At 33.9% G+C, this 19,451-nt stretch overlaps 3 protein-coding genes and 1 pseudogene across 3 annotated transcripts; 1 reads left to right on the top strand and 3 right to left on the bottom strand.

Moving 5' to 3' along the window:
- Positions 1-98: 98 nt before the first annotated feature.
- Positions 99-722, bottom strand: LOC113768912 (kunitz trypsin inhibitor 2-like). Its single transcript, XM_027313416.1, has one exon. It carries the CDS (start codon positions 720-722, stop codon positions 99-101), a length of 624 nt encoding a protein of 207 aa, XP_027169217.1.
- A 2,645-nt stretch (positions 723-3,367) lies between these two features.
- On the bottom strand, positions 3,368-13,403 carry LOC113768911 (annotated as a pseudogene).
- A 2,422-nt stretch (positions 13,404-15,825) lies between these two features.
- LOC113768910 (cytochrome P450 81D1-like) lies at positions 15,826-16,407 on the top strand. Its single transcript, XM_027313415.1, has 2 exons — positions 15,826-16,066; positions 16,127-16,407. Exons 1-2 carry the CDS (start codon positions 15,826-15,828, stop codon positions 16,405-16,407), a joined length of 522 nt encoding a protein of 173 aa, XP_027169216.1.
- A 2,408-nt stretch (positions 16,408-18,815) lies between these two features.
- Positions 18,816-19,451, bottom strand: LOC113767559 (kunitz trypsin inhibitor 2-like). Its single transcript, XM_027311697.1, has one exon. It carries the CDS (start codon positions 19,449-19,451, stop codon positions 18,816-18,818), a length of 636 nt encoding a protein of 211 aa, XP_027167498.1.

The raw sequence follows: 19,451 nt of genomic DNA, 5'->3' as shown, positions 1-19,451 counted from the left end.
TCCTTATTACCAGTATAATTTTATATTTTTTGTCACAAGCTTATAGCATTACATACATTACATCCAAGAAAATCAGCGGATCTCTAATCTCACGATTTTCATGCTTGCTTGAATACGACCCTGAGTGGATAATCGATCAGAAACAAACGTCTTTCCCCATTCTGGTACAATATGCCAACATCTTTGCAAATAACATCACAATAGCTGCAGACTGTGGGACAATAAACAAGCTTGTAGTCATAGCCAAATTTTTGAATTTTGAACCAACTGCCTAAAGTCGCAGGACCAGGATTTCCAACAACTCCACCGATGGATACAAAGCTATCAGCCGATGGATCAACATAATTATCAACCCTCCAAACTGGAGATTCGCCACAGGTTTCTGGATAAGCAAATTGGATGTTTAAATCTGTCGAGATACGAACAACACCATTTCTCGGTTTCACAGGCGAAAATGTCAAGGGGATGCCATTTCTTTGATCAGACAATTCTTGAAACACGCCAACCGGGCAAGTGTCATTGCCAATGCTCGATAATGTGAGCCCTCCACCTCTGAACCTACCGCGGACATTGGCAGGCAATACGTAGTAGTAGAGGTCAGTTTGAAGCACATTTCCAGCTATATCGAGCACTGTGTCGGGTTCAGCAGCTGAAGAGAAGGAGGAGATAGTGGAAATGAAAAATAGAAGGAATGAAATCATGAAGAGCAGTGATATCTTCATTGTTAGTACTTCTTAGCTTATCGCTCAACCAAGAAAAGATTGCAGTGTTTGAGGATGTAGAAAATGGCTACACTCTTCTGCTTAAATAGCTAATGCCAGTACAAATGGATTAAGGTTGTCATGTACTACAAAAACACTGGAGCTGTGGGCTGCCTGAAACTGATTTTCCGAATACATTTTGTTACATTTCCATTTTGATTGGATGGATTTTGACTTGATTTTATCGCTCTGAACTGATTAATCTATCAAGTTTGTATAAACAAACAGGTAGATTCAAAACCAATTAAAAGCTACGGCGGGGCTTTAGCTACCATTTGAACTTGATCGGGGATGGATTGTAGTCGTTTAGGTCAGCCAGCACTCAGGAGCAAGATCTTCATTGCCTAAATGTTGCAGTAATATTACTGTGAATAAGAAGTATGCCAATTTATCTTTTATGCTGGTCCAAATCTTAGTACTTCAGCCAATTGTAACATGTGGAGTGCGTTTGCACGAAGTCAAAGAAATTGATCCTTGGTGCATTTCGCTTTCGGCTTCAAAAGTTACTGCTTAACTTTTTGCCAGTGGGGTTGGAACAACTTCATGTTGCATTTTTTAGTGATGTAAATAATGCAAAAACTGGTCTACTAAAACAAATAAACACAGGTGTTCAAATAAAAAACATAGATTTTAGAATTTAATCTTCCAACTAAAAAGACTGTCATTTCTCAATCTCTATTTCAGAATGTCATTTCTCAGTCTCTCTTTCAGTTTTGACTATGCCTGCAAACTGTAGGTCATTAACAAGCTTATATCAAAGCAATGTTGTTAAACTCAAATCGTATAGCGACTCGACTAAACTATTGGATCAGAAATCAACTGGTCAGATCGGTCGGACCGCTCTAAAAATTTTGCTGGCATCAGCATGATGTCATAATTGTTTATATTTTTATAAGTTTCAAAATATTGAAATTAAATTCTTGGTTATATTCGACTAATCATACATAATGTTCCAAAAATATTGGACTCGCAATCAAATATACACCTAATAATTATATATATAAATGTAAATTCATGACTAAAATACGTCCATTCTCCAAAATTACTTAAAAAACTAAATTAAAAAAATTAATGCAAGTTGGAATCACTGATGCTAAACTGATAAGATGATGGGGATGAACACATCTTGATTTAGAAATCATTCACGAAAACGAGTAATTTTGGTATTTGCACTAAGTAGATCCCGTTTTCTTATTCCTATTAATAAATTAAAATATTACAATTTAGATATCTCAAATTATGTTTGGGAAAAATAAGAAAGAAAAGCTTGAAAAATAGGTCAACCAGTCGAATTGGGTCACTGGTTTAGTCGGTTTTTGACGATTTTGACTAATTTTTTTATCAAGGCAGTTCTGTGCTACAAACCAGTTCTAAAAGAAGGTCGGTTCACAATCGAACCGGTCAAATCAATCGGTCCGGTCCAGGTCTAATAACGCTGCTTCAAAGCCTAAACTCTTGTCAATCTTGAGCCAACTTCCGTAATAAATATGATTTCGGTCCATCAATGTGATATGGTATTGGACCAGGTTTTCCTTCTATCCTTCCTACCTGTTTTAGGAACAGTGTTGACAGTTGAAGAATAAAAATGATCAATATGGATAGACGTTACAAGATTTGGTGAGAACATAATTGTTGTTTAGATCTATTGAAATCCGAATTGCACATTTCTTGGAGTTCAATGGAGTAGAACTACAGACGAATCAAGTCGAATCAAATTTGGTCTAATCGAGTTTAGTGTCAATTCAACTTTACCAAGTTCAAACTCGACGAACTCTTAATGTAAAGTTCTAGATTGAATCTGACCTCAAATTCAAGTCGAATCGCGTTCGAACTCGAGTCTACTTGAGATTTACAAAATAAAAAATAATTATTTTATTTTTTAAAAAAGTAAATAAAATAGCAATTTTTTCTTTAATATAATAAAAATTAGCAATTTATATGTAATTTCATTATTAAAATAAAAAATTATATATATAATTAGCAGTACTAAATGAAAGCTCGTGCAAAATTTGCAGTTTGATCGCCAATATGCCATGTAACATAACAGTCCAGTAATTTGCTTAGCACGTTGATTGAAAAACAGATAGTACTAATCATAGATTTAAAAAAATCCGTTATTCGTTTACTCATTTTGATCGAGCTTGTAGGTCTAGTAAGTATAATCATGAAAATTGAGATTTTTTTTTTAAAGTACTATTAAGTGTTTGAGCATGTCATTTTTTTTTCCTGTTATAGAATAGATTCACTCATTTGACCATCTCACAAGCGTGTAGTGACATAATGGACCCGGTATACAAGAGACCCTCTCCATAGTTGAACTTAGAGAAGGATGCGTGCTCCGATGACTGCTTGGTATTTTTTTTTTTCGGTCAAACGTCAACAATCCTTTACTCTTTCTCAATTAATATGAGAATTAGTAGCCCAGGGAATGACATATGAACAGCAGCAAGAAAATCCTATCAAAATCCATCATCATTCATTTTATATATTTGTAGATACACTTGATACACTCATCAAAATGAACCATGTTGCTGATACTAGCGGAACTGGCAAATTATTTGTCTAGTCGTCATTCAGAAAAAGTAAATCATGATCTCTTGAAAATACGCATTGAATCTTTCCACCTACCTGGGTCCAGATAAAGTTGAAGGCAACAGCGGGCTGGCAATATGAAAAGCTTCTCTTCCTTGATCACCAGCTGCCCCTGTTTCAACTACTGATGGCCTTGTGAAGTCATAATCCAGATTGGTTTCAGGTGCCACCAGACCATCAAGGACTTTAACTACTAATGATATTGAAGGCCTCTTGGTGAAATTGCTCTGCAGACACCATGCAGCAATCTGCATCATCTCCACAGCTTCCAGAACGTGGACCTGCATGTCCAAAATTTTTTTGTCAACCATGTCTTCAAGTCTTGCTTCTTCCGCTATTCTCTTGAAAACACTCAGCTAGTGCCTGTCTTCCTCGATCTGAGACCAATCCAAATTCTTTCGCCCACAAAGGATTTCCAACATCACGATGCCAAAGCTGTAGACATCCACTTTTTCTGTGAACACGGAGCTCAACCATTCAGGAGCCAAATACCCTGGTGTTCCTCTCATCCTTGTAATAACTCTGCTCTGATCCTTTTCAACCAGCTTTGACAATCCAAAATCAGCAACTTTTGCATTGAAGTTTTGATCTAAGAGGATGTTTTGGGGCTTGATGTCAAAATGAATTATTTTATGACTGCAGTCTTCATGGAGATAAGCTAATCCCTTAGCAATGTCTGTTATGATTCTTCTCCTTGCACTCCGTGGAAGAGATTGTTTGTCCTTTCCACCATAGATCCATTTATCCAAAGATCCATTAGCCATGTACTCATAAACCAAAAGGCGGTGTGATTTTGAGAGACAAAAACCAATAAGTTTTACCAAGTTAACATGGTGGATGCTACCAATTATCTGCACTTCCGCTATAAAGGAGTCCTTCAATTGAGCGAAACCAGTAAGACACTTGACTGCTATCTTCGTGCCATTACTTTGTGCCCCTTCATAAACAGAACCAAATCCTCCTTCCCCAAGTTTTTGGCTAAAAGTCTTCTGTCACTGCGTTCAAGTTCTCATAAGAGTATCTTGCAGGCATTCCTGGTACCTTGCTCAGAAAATCCCCCTCAATTTCATTGGATTCCTTGAATACTCTCATTAAAAGAACCAGACACCCGATTAGACATACCACGCCAAATAAAGCGCCAAATGTTGATGCCAGTACAACCGTTTTACGCCTTGACTTATTGACACGGGTATTTTGCACCTTAACAAGGAGAATTGTATTATCAAGTGATCTTTCTTTGTTAGTAATAGAAAATACTTTATTTAATTATAAGCAATAGCCCTTGCTTCTAGGATAATGCTACAATGACGATGATAACCATAATCTGTGAATATTTTACATTAGAATACTCGTACAACTAGTGAAAATACCCGTGCTATGCACGGCGCTGATATTATTGAAAAAAAAAATAAAATGATGAACAAATAAAGGTGAAAAAATTGTACCAATAAAATTAAAATATAATATCTGTTTAACAATAGTTTGAAATATAATAGAATGTGTATATCATTCAAGAACCGTCTTTTTTCTGAAGATGGATCCTGAAAAAAAATAAAAATTTATATTAAAAAAGGGAATGATATATTTATACAAATGAATATAATTGAATGTTGTTAAAATGAAATACTTACAAATACTAAGCATTCGATTTGATAATCTTGCTTGAAGGTGCGAACACTCTTCACACCAATCTACTTTTAGTACGAAAACCAAAATTGGTGATTTAGTTAACTCTGTTGAATTTTGTGGAGTGCGTAATACAAATGAAAATGCATGATCTTTGCATGAATTAATTCGTTGGCCGAATAACCTATCATCATTTTCCTGATAATTAAGAACGTACAAAATTAGTGTATTTTTTTACATAATTTATAAATAGTACTATAAAAAATAAACATATATTAAGAAATTCCACATTCCTTTGTAATGTCCTGAGATAAGAAGCATCACAATCAAATACAAATCATACATGTCTGTCTTGTAGATTAAGATGCATATTATCACTGGAATCTCTGATTTGTATGTTAACGTTGTACCTGTTTGACAAATAAAATATTATATGCAATACAAAAAAATATATTGAAGTTAAGTATACATGAAATTAATTACCTAATAACAGTGTCAACCACGTCATTACAATGCATACACACAGTCTTTGAAAAATGACCTTCACATAGCTGTCCACAATTTTTGCATAGCTCGTAGAACATATTTTCTATGTTAATACTCTGAATGTAAGCAAGTATTCGAAAATATTTAAATCATTTTTAATTATTTTTTTTAATTATCAAAAAATCTTTTTTTATTTCATGCACGATCATTTTTGGAATAAAATTATGAAAATAACTATCGTAACACCTATTTTATGTGATAAATGTGCAATAAAAAAAATTTAAAAAATTTCAGTAATACAAACAAATAAATTTTTATAATATACAATTTATGTTAGAAATAGTAAAACCCTCAATCATGAACCTATACCATCCGCAATTATATAAGCAAGCAATACCTTTTTATCTTTGCTTTACAGTGTAACAATAAGCAAATAACCGTTCCTAGGATTTTGTAAAAATTTTTCAGAAATAATGGATGATCAGAAAATCAATGCAATATCATTCATGACAAAAAGCAAAGCAAAAGCAAAACATACTTAAAAGGCAGAAGGGATCGACCTGGAAAATTAAGCCGGCCGCAAGAAGATTGATTTCTGCTGGAGTCTCTGCACATAATATCTTCCACTACTGCTTACAAAAGAAACAAAATCAATACATTCACAAAATCAACAGAGAACCCAAAACAAATAAGAAATTGAGAGAGAGGGTGAGGGAATTAACTCGATAAGTTAATTAAGTCGATCAGTAAAAGGGTTGGAAAAAAATTATAGACATATTATATTATTGAAAATAATCGAAAATAAAAAAATTACAATATGGGGAATAATATTTAAAGAAAATACGGTACCGGAATTTTTAATTTGATGCGAACGACGTTTTAATCGGTGTAGCCTGGATTTTGTCCTTCGGATTTGATTTGAGATTTCTCTTTCGTCAGCGCAAACTTGTTGAAGCTTTTCCAACTGGTGTGTGGAATCGTTGCGGTGTATGTTTCGTTTTCTAAGCAAATATTTCCTCCTTTGCAATCTTGTGAGTTTGAAATCTAGTTGTTGTTGAAATGCTTGTAGGCGGACATATTCCATGGTGAGGAAACTTTAGATGGGTTCCCTACAAATTTTGAGTGAAAAATTTTAATATATTAAATAATAGGACAACTTGAATTTGGGATAGCAGATAAGTGGGGCAAAGGTGAAAAAACACAATAATACTAATCAATAGCTAAATGAGCAGGGTCACTTACTGAAAGGTCGTCACCGCTGGCTTCATGATGTTTGCCGAAGGTTCAAGAAAAAAAGTATGATGCGTACTAAGAAGAGCACCGGAGTTCTGGTACCAGGATGGGATAACTTTCAGGTATTTTCCTGTGTTATGTGAAGACGCAATTTTGAATTAAAAAAAAAAAGAGTCATTAAGAGATAGTTGGAGTGGACTCTTAATTGGAGTGGGAAACGTGGGAGAATTTGTAAGAGTGGTTGTAGGATGAGTTAAGATAGTGGGATAGTGGGAATATTGATTGGTGATAAGGTGATAGTGGGATAGTGGGAATATTGATTGGTGATAAGGTGGGTTATAACCCACTACTTTTTTATGTATTAAAATAAATACAAAAATCTAGAAAAAAGTATGACAAGTTTAGAAGGTATTGAGAGGGTTTCTGCTAAAAATCCCTTCCTGAATACATATAGATATAGATTGGTTAATAGTGGTCCCCACATCCAAGATTAGTATCTTTAATGACAATTATACAACTATTCATTCAGGTTACCAATATTCAAAGTAACATCGGGTGGTAATATGGTAACTTTGGTAATAAAATTGGTAAGTTATAAGTGTAATATGAAATTTACTCTTTAAATACCGAACATTACTACTTCTCCAACGAAGCTTAGTACTTTATAATTAGTAAGTTTAATTCAAATAATGGCAAGTTTTTGTTCAAAAATGATAAGTTTTAGAAATAAAATGGTAAATTGGTGAATTGTTCAAATTTACTACTTTATTTCACAAATTTACCATTGTACTTAAGAAAGTTACAACAATTATAATTAGTAAGTCTAATTCAAATAATGGTAAGTTTTTGTTTAAAAATGGTAAGTTTTACAAATAAAATGGTAAATTGGAGAATTGTCCAAACTTAGTACTATATTTCACAAACTTACCATTTTACTTGAGAAAGTTACAACAATTATAATTAGTAAGTTTAACTCAAATAATGATAAGTATTACAAATAAAATGGTAAATTGGTGAATTGTTCAAACTTACTACTTTATTTCACAAACATATCATCATTTTCCTTAAAAAAGTTACAACAATTATAACTAATAAGTTTGATTGAAATAATGGTAAGTTTTAGTTTTTACAAATAAAATGGTAAATTAATGAATTGTCCAAACTTACTACTTTATTTTACAAACTTACCATTTTACTTATGAAAGTTGCAGCAATTATAATTTCTAAGTTTAATTCAAATAACGGTAAGCTTTTGTTAAAAAAAAGGTATGTTTTACAAATAAATTGGTAAATTTGATGAATGATTAAGTTACTACTAGTTTAGTGAACAAACTTACCATTTTAATTAAAAAACTTATATGGAATTTATAATTATTATTTTAATGGAATCAGAAAAGACCCTAAATGATCAAAATTGTCCTAAAGGTGGGTAACTTAAACAACTACCGGCAACTAGTATTATTTTAGTATTTCGTGAGATAACTTGTCATCACTGTAGCACGATCCAACACTAACACTGTTTTCTCATCCGTGCCATTGATCTCCTGGGACTTCGAGGCCTGGTTGATCCACGAAGCAAGAAGACAGGCAGTTCAATTATAATTTCCTTTTTGGGCATTCAGAGATGAGAAGGAAGACAGAAGCAGACTAGCAAGAAAAAAAGTTGCCAGTACTTTGACTAGCGGACTACCTTGTTTCCCATGTAATGACTTTGACTAGACCTTTATAGAGCATACTGTTAAGGCACATTTTTTTCTTCTTTTCTCAGAAATGTATGGATGAACACAAACTTCAAAGAAATCCCTCTTTTCTTTAATTTTCTTGTAGACTTTGATTTATATGAGGACAGGGAAAAGAATAACTATAATAAGTAATAATGCGTGTTTGAAGGAAAATCCCATGGCACCAGTCACAGTCAGCCCCAACAATTATTGATAGAGGAGGCTAACTAACACCGATAGTAAGATTTATTTCTTGTATTCTACGTGGAAAGTGCACAGTGTCCTCTAAGTTTGTCCAAATTGCAAATTACAAATGCCAAGGCAATCCAATGTTTTAAAAACTGGACCGTTAATTGAACCGGTGAAGTGAAAGGATCGAAGTTCAATCGGTCGGACCGGTTCAACCCCGGTTCAATAAATTTTTTAAAAAATAATTTATATAAATATATATATGCACAAAATAAGACATGTAATGGACTAATTTAATACTTTATATGATGAAAAGTTTATTATTTTTTAATAACTTGGATTTTTAAAAATAAAAATTTTAAATTATAAGTTAAAACAAATAAATTTCATTTCAATTTCAATTATATCTAAATCTAATCCAAAAATATCACAATATTTTGAAATTATGCAAAATTCACGTCTATGAGAATTTAGACATTGTGAACTTAAATTTTAATTTACGCTTTGGGATTTAGAGATTGCAATTTAAAAAAGAAAGTTTGGAGTTCGAAGGAAGTCAAGAGAATCGAAAATAAAAATATAAACTTAATAAGAAACAAAAAATGAGATAAAAGTGAGTGGTTGTGACATTAAATAATTTGGGTTAAAGAAAAATAATTCTTTTTTAACTTTTTTCAATTTAATGGACAAAAACAAAATTAAAAGATGGAAGAAAACATCAATAAATTAAAAATAAACAGGTTTGATTAAAAAGGGAGTGACAAAAGAAAAGAGGATAGCGAGAGAGAGAGAGAGTTGAAAATTAAAAAGAAAGAGCCATGAGAGGATGAGATTTTGTAAGAAAAATGAAAAAAAAATATAAGTATTTGAAATATGAAGAAAATTTTTTTTTAAAAAAAAAATCAAGATGCGAACTGGAGAAGCCGAGAGTGAGAAACGGAGGAAGTGAAATTGAAATGAAATGTGTCGTCTGCACTTTCTTAATGCTAGGGTTTTTTATTTAATTTGATTTTATTTTTTAGTTAAGTATAATTCTACACAACAAGACCTCGTCCTTGGGCTATGGTGTAGTGGCAACATACCTTATTGTTGGCTCAGAGACCCGAGTTCGAATCTGGCAGTCTCCGGTCTCCATTCTTGCTATTATTTTGAATTTGAGGTTATATTGTTTGAAAATTTGAGAACCGCCGGTTCGCGGTTCATACGGGTTTTAGCGGTTCGTCCGGTTCGCGCGGTTTGTAGCGGGTTTCCATTACCATCCGGGTTTGATATTGGACCAGACCGGTAGCATGGCCGGTTCGCGGTCGGACCGGTCGAACCGGCCGGTCCAGTCCGATTCTGAAAACATTGAGGCAATCAACATTTTTGAACAATGAAAAGTAATACAATTTCATTACTTTTAATACCAGTGGCAGCAAGCATACAACAACACTAGTGGGAATACCCGTGCTATGCACGGTGCTGACATTATTGGAAAAAAAATAAAATGGTGAACAAATAAAGGCGAAAAAATTTTACCAATAAAATTAAAATATAATATCTGTTTAACAATAGTTTGAAATATAATAGAATGTATATATCATTCAAGAACCGTCTTTTTTCGGTTGTATGAGAATTTTTTTTATCATTGTATGAGAATTGTTAACAAAAAAATACAATAGTTAATATAGAATAGCATCAATAGAATTTAATACAATTGTGTTGTAATCAAATGAAAAATACGCACCAATTGAATTGTTATTAGCACCCATAGTTAATGAAGTAATCCCTATATAAAAATATTTTGGTGCATGTAGTAATTGGTAATCTATAAAATAAAATAAATTGCTAATCTATAAAATTGCTAAGTTGTCTATAAATAGCATCAATAGAATGTAATACAATTGTATTGTAATCGAACAATTGTAATACAATTGTATTGTATTGTATCTATAGTTGATTTAGCAAGATAGTGCAGCCAAAAAATGTGTATGTAAGATGAGTATGACGATATAAGAAACTGTATATTTATCATGATCACGCAAAATCATTGGTGATGTGGATGCCTGGCGATCTTGAGGACAGTTAGATTTTTCATTTCTTTGATCTAGAAATAAAATATATATTAAATTAAAAATCAATAGTTTATGTATTTATTTTATGTGTAAATAGTGATACATTGTATGAGAACTGTTAACAAAAAAAATACAATAATTAATATAGAAATAGCATCAATAGAATTTAATAGAATTGCATTGTAATCAAATGAAAACAATTACAGAGAAGTGGTTACCTGAACTAAGGAATGCAGTTTTAAATGCTCAAAAGTGCCTTGACGATTGCACATATGTCAGGGGCTTGGTGAGTTTTTTGCTCCTCTTGAATCATTTTCTTTTTTCTAATTGTAATATATTACTTGCAGGTGTTAAGTAGGACTTGGCTCTAACCTTTCGTTTAAGTACTTTAAGCAATGAACTATTTATTCCATGAGTTGAATTGTGCTGTTGCTAGATAGATGAATCACGTAGTTGTAATTGTCATTGTTGATAAAGAAAAGAAAGGCTAGAATGCAATTTTGCCAAAAGGATTTCTGACGAAATTAAAAATTAATCCAATTTTAATAATGGGCGTATAGTGCCTTAGTTATTAGTAGTATCTGAATTGTTTTTCTCCAATTATAAACCATTTTTAATTATTTTTTTTAATTATCAAAAAATCTTTTTTTTATTTCATGCACGATCATTTTTGGAATAAAATTATGAAAATAACTATCGTAACACCTATTTTATGTGATAAATGTGCAATAAAAAATAATTAAAAAAATTTCAGTAATACAAACAAATAAATTTTTATAATATACAATTTATGTTAGAAATAGTAGAACCCTCAATCATGAACCTATACCATCCGCAATTATATAAGCAAGCAATACCTTTTTACATTTGTTTTACAGTGTAACAATAAGCAAACAACCGTTCATAAGATTTTGTAAAAAATTTTCAGAAATAATGGATGATCAGAAAATCAATGCAATATCATTCATGACAAAAAACAAAGCAAAAGCAAAACATACTTAAAAGGCAGAGGGGACTGACCTGGAAAATTAAGCCGGCCGCAAGAAGGTTGATTTCTGCTGGAGTCTCTGCACATAATATCTTCCACTACTGCTCACAAAAGAAACAAAATCAATACATTTATAAAATCAATAGAGAACCCAAAACAAATAAGAAACTGAGAGAAAGGGTGAGGGAATTAATTCGATAAGTTAATTAAATCGATCAGTAAAAGAAGAATTTGTAGGAGTAATTGTAGGATGAGTTAAGATAGTGGGATAGTGGGAGTGATATAGTGGGAATATTGATTGGTGATAAGGTGATAGTGGGATAGTGGGAATATTGATTGGTGATAAGGTGGGTTATAACCCACTACTTTTTTATGTATTAAAATAAATACAAAAATATGAGTTAAGATAGTGGGATAGTGGGAGTGAGATAGTGGGAACATTGATTGGTGATAAGGTGATAGTGGGATAGTGGGAATATTGATTGGTGATAAGGTGGGTTATAACCCACTACTTTTTTATGTATTAAAATAAATACAAAAATCTAGAAAAAAGTATGACAAGTTTAGAAGGCATTGAGAGGGTTTCTACTAAAAATCCCTTCCTGAATACATATAGATATAGAGATTTGAAGTACTCTTGCACTAGGATGATTAATAATAGAGTGAGTGGCTCATAAAATTTTGTTAAATATTGCCCAAGAGTTATCGAATTATGATCAGCCTTCTGAAATTAAGGTCTTGTTTGGCAGGCAAACCATCAAGACAAACAATAGTGCCCCTTCATAAACGATTGCTTGACCGCTATCAAGACAAACCATCAAGACACTTGACTTTTATCTTCGTGCCATTACTTCGTGCCTCTTCATAAACAGAACCAAATCCACCTTCCCCAAGTTTTTTGCTAAAAATTTTCTGACATTGCTTTCAAGTTCTCATGAGAATATCTTGCAGGCATTCCTGATACCTTGTTCAAAAATTCCCCCTCTATTTCTTCGGATACCCTGAAAGTTTTGCTTAAAAGAACCAGGCAAGAGCCGATTAAACGCATATCACCCCAAAAAAAAAGGCCCCAAATGTAGAGGCCAGTATAACTGTTTTATGCCTTGATGCTTTGACAGAAGCATTTTGTGCCTTAACAAGAAGAGTTGTGTTATAAGCTGATCCGCCAAAATTCTCATTGGTAATAATAGGAAAACTTCATTTAGCAATAAGCAACTTCCGTTGCTTCTTAAATGTTTAAGCCACGGATCTGTATAGGAAAACACAGCTGCTTTGCATGAACAGTTACTTAGACACCTACTTTTGCACTCCTCCATGATGGTCTGCATTTGGTCCAAGCCACTTCTAACTGCAAAACTAGTTTGAAATGCAAAGTATGATGCATTCTTTAGCTCCAAAGACTATGATCGTGGACGTGATCACTAGAAATTGGAGTGAGCAGAGAACATCCAAGTTCTGGTTGTCTGAAATTTATTTGGCTCTCGTGGGCATTTGTTGCTTCAATACAACCACATTGCCTCTTCGTACAGACCCCATAGTTGCCACACACCATAGGGTATCCACAATCATCGGCATATGTGTTCAAAAGATCAATTACCTCCGTAAATCCCATGGTTCCCCACTGGCATACCTTTAAATGCCCATCAGGCGCAACCACTGTACCCGTGCCAATGAGCAACACGGCCCCAGATGCATGGTTAATCAACGAAGCGGGAAGATGGGCAGTTGAAATATAATTTCCTTTTCGGACCATTCAGAGATGATGAGGACGACAGAAGCAGACTAGCAAGAAAAAAGGCAAAACATAATCTCTGCTCTACAACCATCATTGCTTGACTTAAGCTGGTTGTTCTGGCTTATGAGCTTGCATAAAGAAAATACGGAGGCAAGGTTTGCCTTTGCTCAAAGTACAAACTAAGCCAATTTAGGATAGACAATCTCTTTCTTCATCATATTATTTGAATTCTCTGTTTGGCCGTGATCTGTGGTGATCTTTATTTTTCAGCTGGTTGACGCGTGCTTGTTTCTCACCGTATACTTTGCTTATGCTTGACTTCTCCCGTGTTTACTTTGAATAATAGCGAAATGCATGTTTGGCTTTTCAAATTCTTAGTTGAATAAGTGTTATTAATAAAATTCTTCCATTTTATTATAAAAAAGGGATAATTTCAGAAACCTCCCTTGAGGTTTTTAACAATTTCACTTAGCTCTCCCCAATTTTAGAAAATTACACTAACCTCCCTTGGTTCAATAAAATGACTACAATACCCTCTACTTAATAGATAATTTACTACATATGTGGGATACAAAAACCAAACCAAAAGTAAAAGAAAATATAAAAACCTACAATAACTCGTCATCATCCCCAACCCTACTTTAATTAACAGCAATTTCTTTTCTCTTTCCCTCCCTTTTTTTCTACCACTTATGATTATCTCCTTCCTACCTATAACCCCAAAGTCTCTTCCACTCATCAACTACACTACCATACAGACCTACCCGAGGTGTTTATTTCTTGTCTATTTCTCTTTTTTCGTGGTACTTAACTATCAACTTCCTTGTTTATTTCTTCTCGTATAATAATTTGCATCTATTAAAGAATCAAAATTTCCAAAATTATAAATTGAGGGAGCAAATGAAAATTTCATGGTCAAATTAGCGGAGATGATGAAGATGGTTGTGTGAGAGAGAAAAAAAATGAAATTGATGGGCTATGGTTGGAAGAGAAAAAAGGATGTGACTCTGGATTATGCTATTATGTCTATTACACACTAGAATCTAATATCTTCATTTAGTTTGATTTACAAGTATTGGTGGTGGTTTGTCATAAAGATTAGTTTCTCTATTCCTAATGCCATTGGAGTATGGGGTTATGTTTGGTATAAACATCAATTGTGGTTGGCTAGCTCTTTTATTCAAGGAAGGTGATATGCAATAGGTGTTGGATTTATAATTTGAGGTGTGAGATTAGCCAATAAACAAAATATAGTGTTAATTTGGGGTAGGACACTTTTGAAGGTAATTTAGTTGTTGGTGGTGGTTATGGTCTATTTGTAAGGTGATTTGGGTAGAATTTGGGATTTTGATTGTGCCGAAATTGATAGAATTTGGGGATTAAGTTGGAATACGATTTTGGTAAAATTCGGAATTTTAGTGATACCAAAATTGATAGAATTTGGGAATTAAATTGGAGTTTGCTTGAACGGTTGATGAGATTTTGGGTTTACAATTATCGTGAAAGCATAGCAAATTTGGATAAAAGTGTTTGTTACTTTTTTTTTTTGGTTAAATTGATCACTAAATTTTTTTTCACTTTCTTTTGATGTTATGATATTGCATAAGGGTATTTTAGGATACTTAAGTATAATTCTAGCCTAATGGGTTATAATGTTACTTAAATAGTAAAATCAAGAAGGTCAGTATAATTTTTAAAATTGGGTGGAGCTGAGTAAATTGTCAGAAATCTCAAGGAAGGTTTCTAAAATTATCCCAGAAAAAAGGGAGAATTGTAATTTTGGTCCCCAATCTATAGTGTATGTGCGGAATTATCCCCAATCTATTTCGAAAATCAATTTTGGTCCCCAATCTATTCAGTTTTGCGCTAAAGTGGACAATTGATAGAATCTCTTCAATTTCAATCGGAACTAAGTCACGTGAGATCACTTGCCGGCACCTAAAACCCCTTTTTTAATTTTTTAATTTCTAAAACACGTTTTTTAATATTTTCAGTTTTCTCTTGCCTTTTGTCTTATTAAACAAAGACATGAAAGGGGTAATCTCACAATCCAAATTACTCCTCTTGTTGGCCACCGCCTTCAAATCCCCAAAACCCACAACATGAATAAGAAGCTCAGCTTGGCCTTCAAGTCCAAGTCTCGTTCTTGCCTCCATTAGTAATGGAGATAATCTACAATCAACGCCAGAGACGGATCCAGTTCAACTCTCCTGCACAAACAATAGGAGTAGCAGCAGCAGCAGTAGCACTACTACATAAGCAAGCAAGCAAGCAGCCAAGAGAGAAGAGCGGATGATAATAATTGAAAATTAAAGGGATTATACTGACCAAATCATCAAAGGGATTATACTGGTAAATATATTCTTTCCCTATTAGCCATTCTTCACCATTGAACTAGAATGAGCATTCAATTGAACCCCTAATATATTATTGGTAGGTCATGCTTACGGTTGGAACAGACGCTTCATCGGTGACTATAAAATGGGCCTTGTCTCTTTTGCTCAACCATCCCAAGGTGCTAGAGAAAGCTCAAACTGAATTGGATGCTCAAGTAGGGACTGAAAGATTGGTCGATGAACATGATTTATCCAATCTTCCTTATCTTCATAACATTATTTCAGAAACACTTCAGTTGTACCCAGCAGCACCAATGCTAGTGCCACATGAGTTGTCCGATGACTGTGAAATTGGGGGATACAATATTTCGTGAGGCACAATTTTGTTAGTTAATGCATGAGCAGTTCACAGGGACCCAAACGTTTGGGATGATCCAACAAGCTTCAAGCCAGAAAGATTCGAAGGCTTGCAGGTTCAGCCATCAAGGCTGGTTCCATTTGGGATGGGAAGGAAATCTTGCCCTGGTTCTGACCTAGCACAGCGGGTGGTGGGTTTGGCCTTGGGATCTCTAATTCAGAGTTTTGATTGGAAAAGAATTGGCGAGGAGGAGATTGATCTGGCTGAAGGGACAAGAGTGTCCATGCCAAAAGCCAAGCCACTAGAAAAAACGTATTTTAGAAATTAAAAAATTGAAAAAGGGGTTTTAGGTGCCGGCACGTGATCTTACGTGATTTAGTTCCGATTGAAATTGAAGAGATTCCGCCAATTGTCCACTTTAGCGCAAAATTGAATAGATTGAGGACCAAAATTAATTGGGGATAATTCCACGCCTACACTATAGATTGGGGAGCAAAATTACAATTCTCCCCAAAAAAAATTCTTAGTTGAAAGACTGGGCAATCGCTATAGTTGCCACAACAGCGTATGGATTGGGTTGGATAAATGCTTTTTGAAACAGAGAAAGTTCTTAGAAGCCCTTCATTCCTTTATTCCTCATTCATACAAGTACCGGGAAAACAAAAAAAAAATTTCACGAAATATCCCATGCTAGGAGTCAAGTCAACCAAAAGAAAAGGATGCGTAACTTGAGCATTTATAGGTCATGTTATTCTTCAAATGGTATTCCACTTTATCTTTTTGAGTTGCAAATTAACTAGCTTTTCAATTTTGCAAAAGCACTTTTTTCATAGCGAGATGATATTAATCACAGTTAATTTCATCACCAGAATCTAGCTTCCTAAGCAGACATCCTACACTTGATTGCAGAAATATAAACCTCAGAAAATAAAACAAACTTTTAAATATTAAAATTTTTCCTCCCCCAAATTAGACATAATTGGGTATGCATTTGCAAGTTGCAATAGCCAATAAGGTTTGTTATAATTTTATCAAGAGCAAATTGTGTAGCAAGTCAACGTTACGAAGGATAACGAATATATAGGTCTTTTACTCTTGTAAGCTAAGATGGAATAGTTAGTGGATTTCCTACCGACTTTTTTAGCTTCAATTGATACTTCCTACTACATTTTAATTTCTAAATAAGAAATAGCCAAATAGTACAAAAATTTTCCCAAGATATTATTTGACAAGAAAACCAGGTAAAAGTAACAAAATCATGCTTCAAAAACCTCAAAAACTAAACCACAAAGCATCAAAGTGTGACAACATCTCTTGGGTGCATATGCCGTTTTCTGCATTCAATGATCAATCCATCATGCCTTCTTGAATGGAACCTTGAAAGCATCATGATCACTCAGAGCGAAACTCTCTTGCCGTTCCGGAAAAGAATAAGGTGTTTGGATAGTAGATTACTTGTAGTTACTCGGAGTAAAAGGGTGTTTGAAAGGATTATGATCACTCGGAGCCAAACTCTCTTATGGTTTTTAACTAAGATTATAATTTTTAAATATTAAACTAAAAATAGTAGAGATTGCTTAACTGATTTAGGGCTTGCCTTTTGTGATTTTGCATAGAAAAGAATTTCTAATTTTGCTTTTCTTCTAGCTCTTTTCTCAACCACTTCCACAAAATTACTCTAATGAAAAAACCATGTCTTAGGTTTTTAAACCAAGGGAAAAAATCCTTAAGAACATACTTGTTTATCTATTTCTCTCCTCTGTGCTTCTTTCGTTTTGCTCGAGCCTTTCTTGTATATGATTGAAATTTGGTTATGTCAAATCCTGTCAATCACAAAATTGAGCCAATTGGTAGAGCAAATTCGCAGCATTTTATATCTTCCACAATACTATTTATGCCGTTAGCAGATAATTCTGTTCATTAGTTGATTTGTGCCATAATTACTTAATTCTTAGATTTTAGTTTCTAATCTAAGATAATGTGTTGGGGTATATGAGTAATTTCAAGCTAAGTGATGTCAGTAAATGAGTCTTTTATTCTACTAAAGGAGATCAGTGTAATTTTTCATACCTCAAGGATGCCAGTGAAATTGTTAGAAATCTCATGAGAGGTTTCTGAAATTAACCCTTCTTGATTCCATACAGTCAACCTTACCAAGAATAAAGAATGGGCCCATGAGGCCATGACCCGTTAGAAGATGATAGTTACTGGGTTTCCCACCCAACTTTTCTTTTTTTGCTTCAATGCATCCCACTATATATTTAATTTCTAAAAGGCACCCGAGTAATACAAAATTTTTCTCAAGAAATTATCAAACAAGAAGTTTAAATTGAATTGACTAGGAAACCAAATATAGGTAGCAAAATCATGTTTCAAGAACCTTACAATAGTGATAACTTTCATATTTAGTCACTAAAGTAATAAAAACATATACTTTTCGGCTGCAAAATGTATGTTCCAATTAATTGAATGCCACTTTCGGCCAAATATAAACTTTAATGGCCAAAATAAAAAAAATTTCAAATAGTTTAGTGATAATTTTGAACATTTTTTGGAGTTATAATTATTGCCTTATTATGAACTTACGAAACAAGAAAGATCAAGCAACTTCAGATAGTTTACTTGCACATTTTATACATCAACAAAAGCAATTGAATGCTTCCTTATTACATGGTTTTTCCCATTTTTCCAGGGAGGCTTCTTTATTACCAGCGTTTTATACCTAAAATCTCATCTTTATGCCTTCTTGAATACGACCCTGAGTGGATAATCAGTCGTGAGATGCAAACGTCTTTTGCCATTCTGGTACTCTATGCCAACATCTTTGCAAATAACTTTACAATAGCTGCATACCGCGGGACAATAAACGAGCTTGTAATCCTGATAGCCAAATTTTTCAATCTTGAACCAGCTGCTTAAAGTCTTAGGACCAGGATTTCCAACAACTCCACCGATGTTGACAAAGCTGTCACCGGATGGATAAACATAATTACCAATGCTCCAAACTGGAGATTGGCCACAGGTTTGTGGATAAGCAAATTTGATGTTTAAATCTGTGGAGACTCGAACCACACCTTTTTTCGGGTTCACAGGCAAAAATGACAAGGGGATGCCATTTTTTTGCTCAGACATTTCTTGAAACACAGCCGCTGGGCAAGTGTTCTTGCCAATGCCGGATAGTGTAAGACCTCCACCTCTGAATTTGCCAAAGACATTGGCTGCTGGTAATATGTAGTATTGGCGGTCAGTTCGCAGCATCTTTCCAGCTACATCGAGCACTGGCTCGGGTGCTTCGGCAGCTGAAGTGAAGGAGGAGTTTGTGGAAATGGAAAAGACAAGGAATGAAAGGATAAAGAGTAGTGATGCCTTCAT

The sequence above is a fragment of the Coffea eugenioides genome, chromosome 4, assembly GCF_003713205.1.
Source record: "Coffea eugenioides isolate CCC68of chromosome 4, Ceug_1.0, whole genome shotgun sequence".
In the NCBI taxonomy this organism is placed as follows: Eukaryota; Viridiplantae; Streptophyta; class Magnoliopsida; order Gentianales; family Rubiaceae; genus Coffea; species Coffea eugenioides.
The sequence above is the reverse complement of the archived record's forward strand: the minus strand, read 5'-3'. Positions and strand labels throughout refer to the sequence as shown.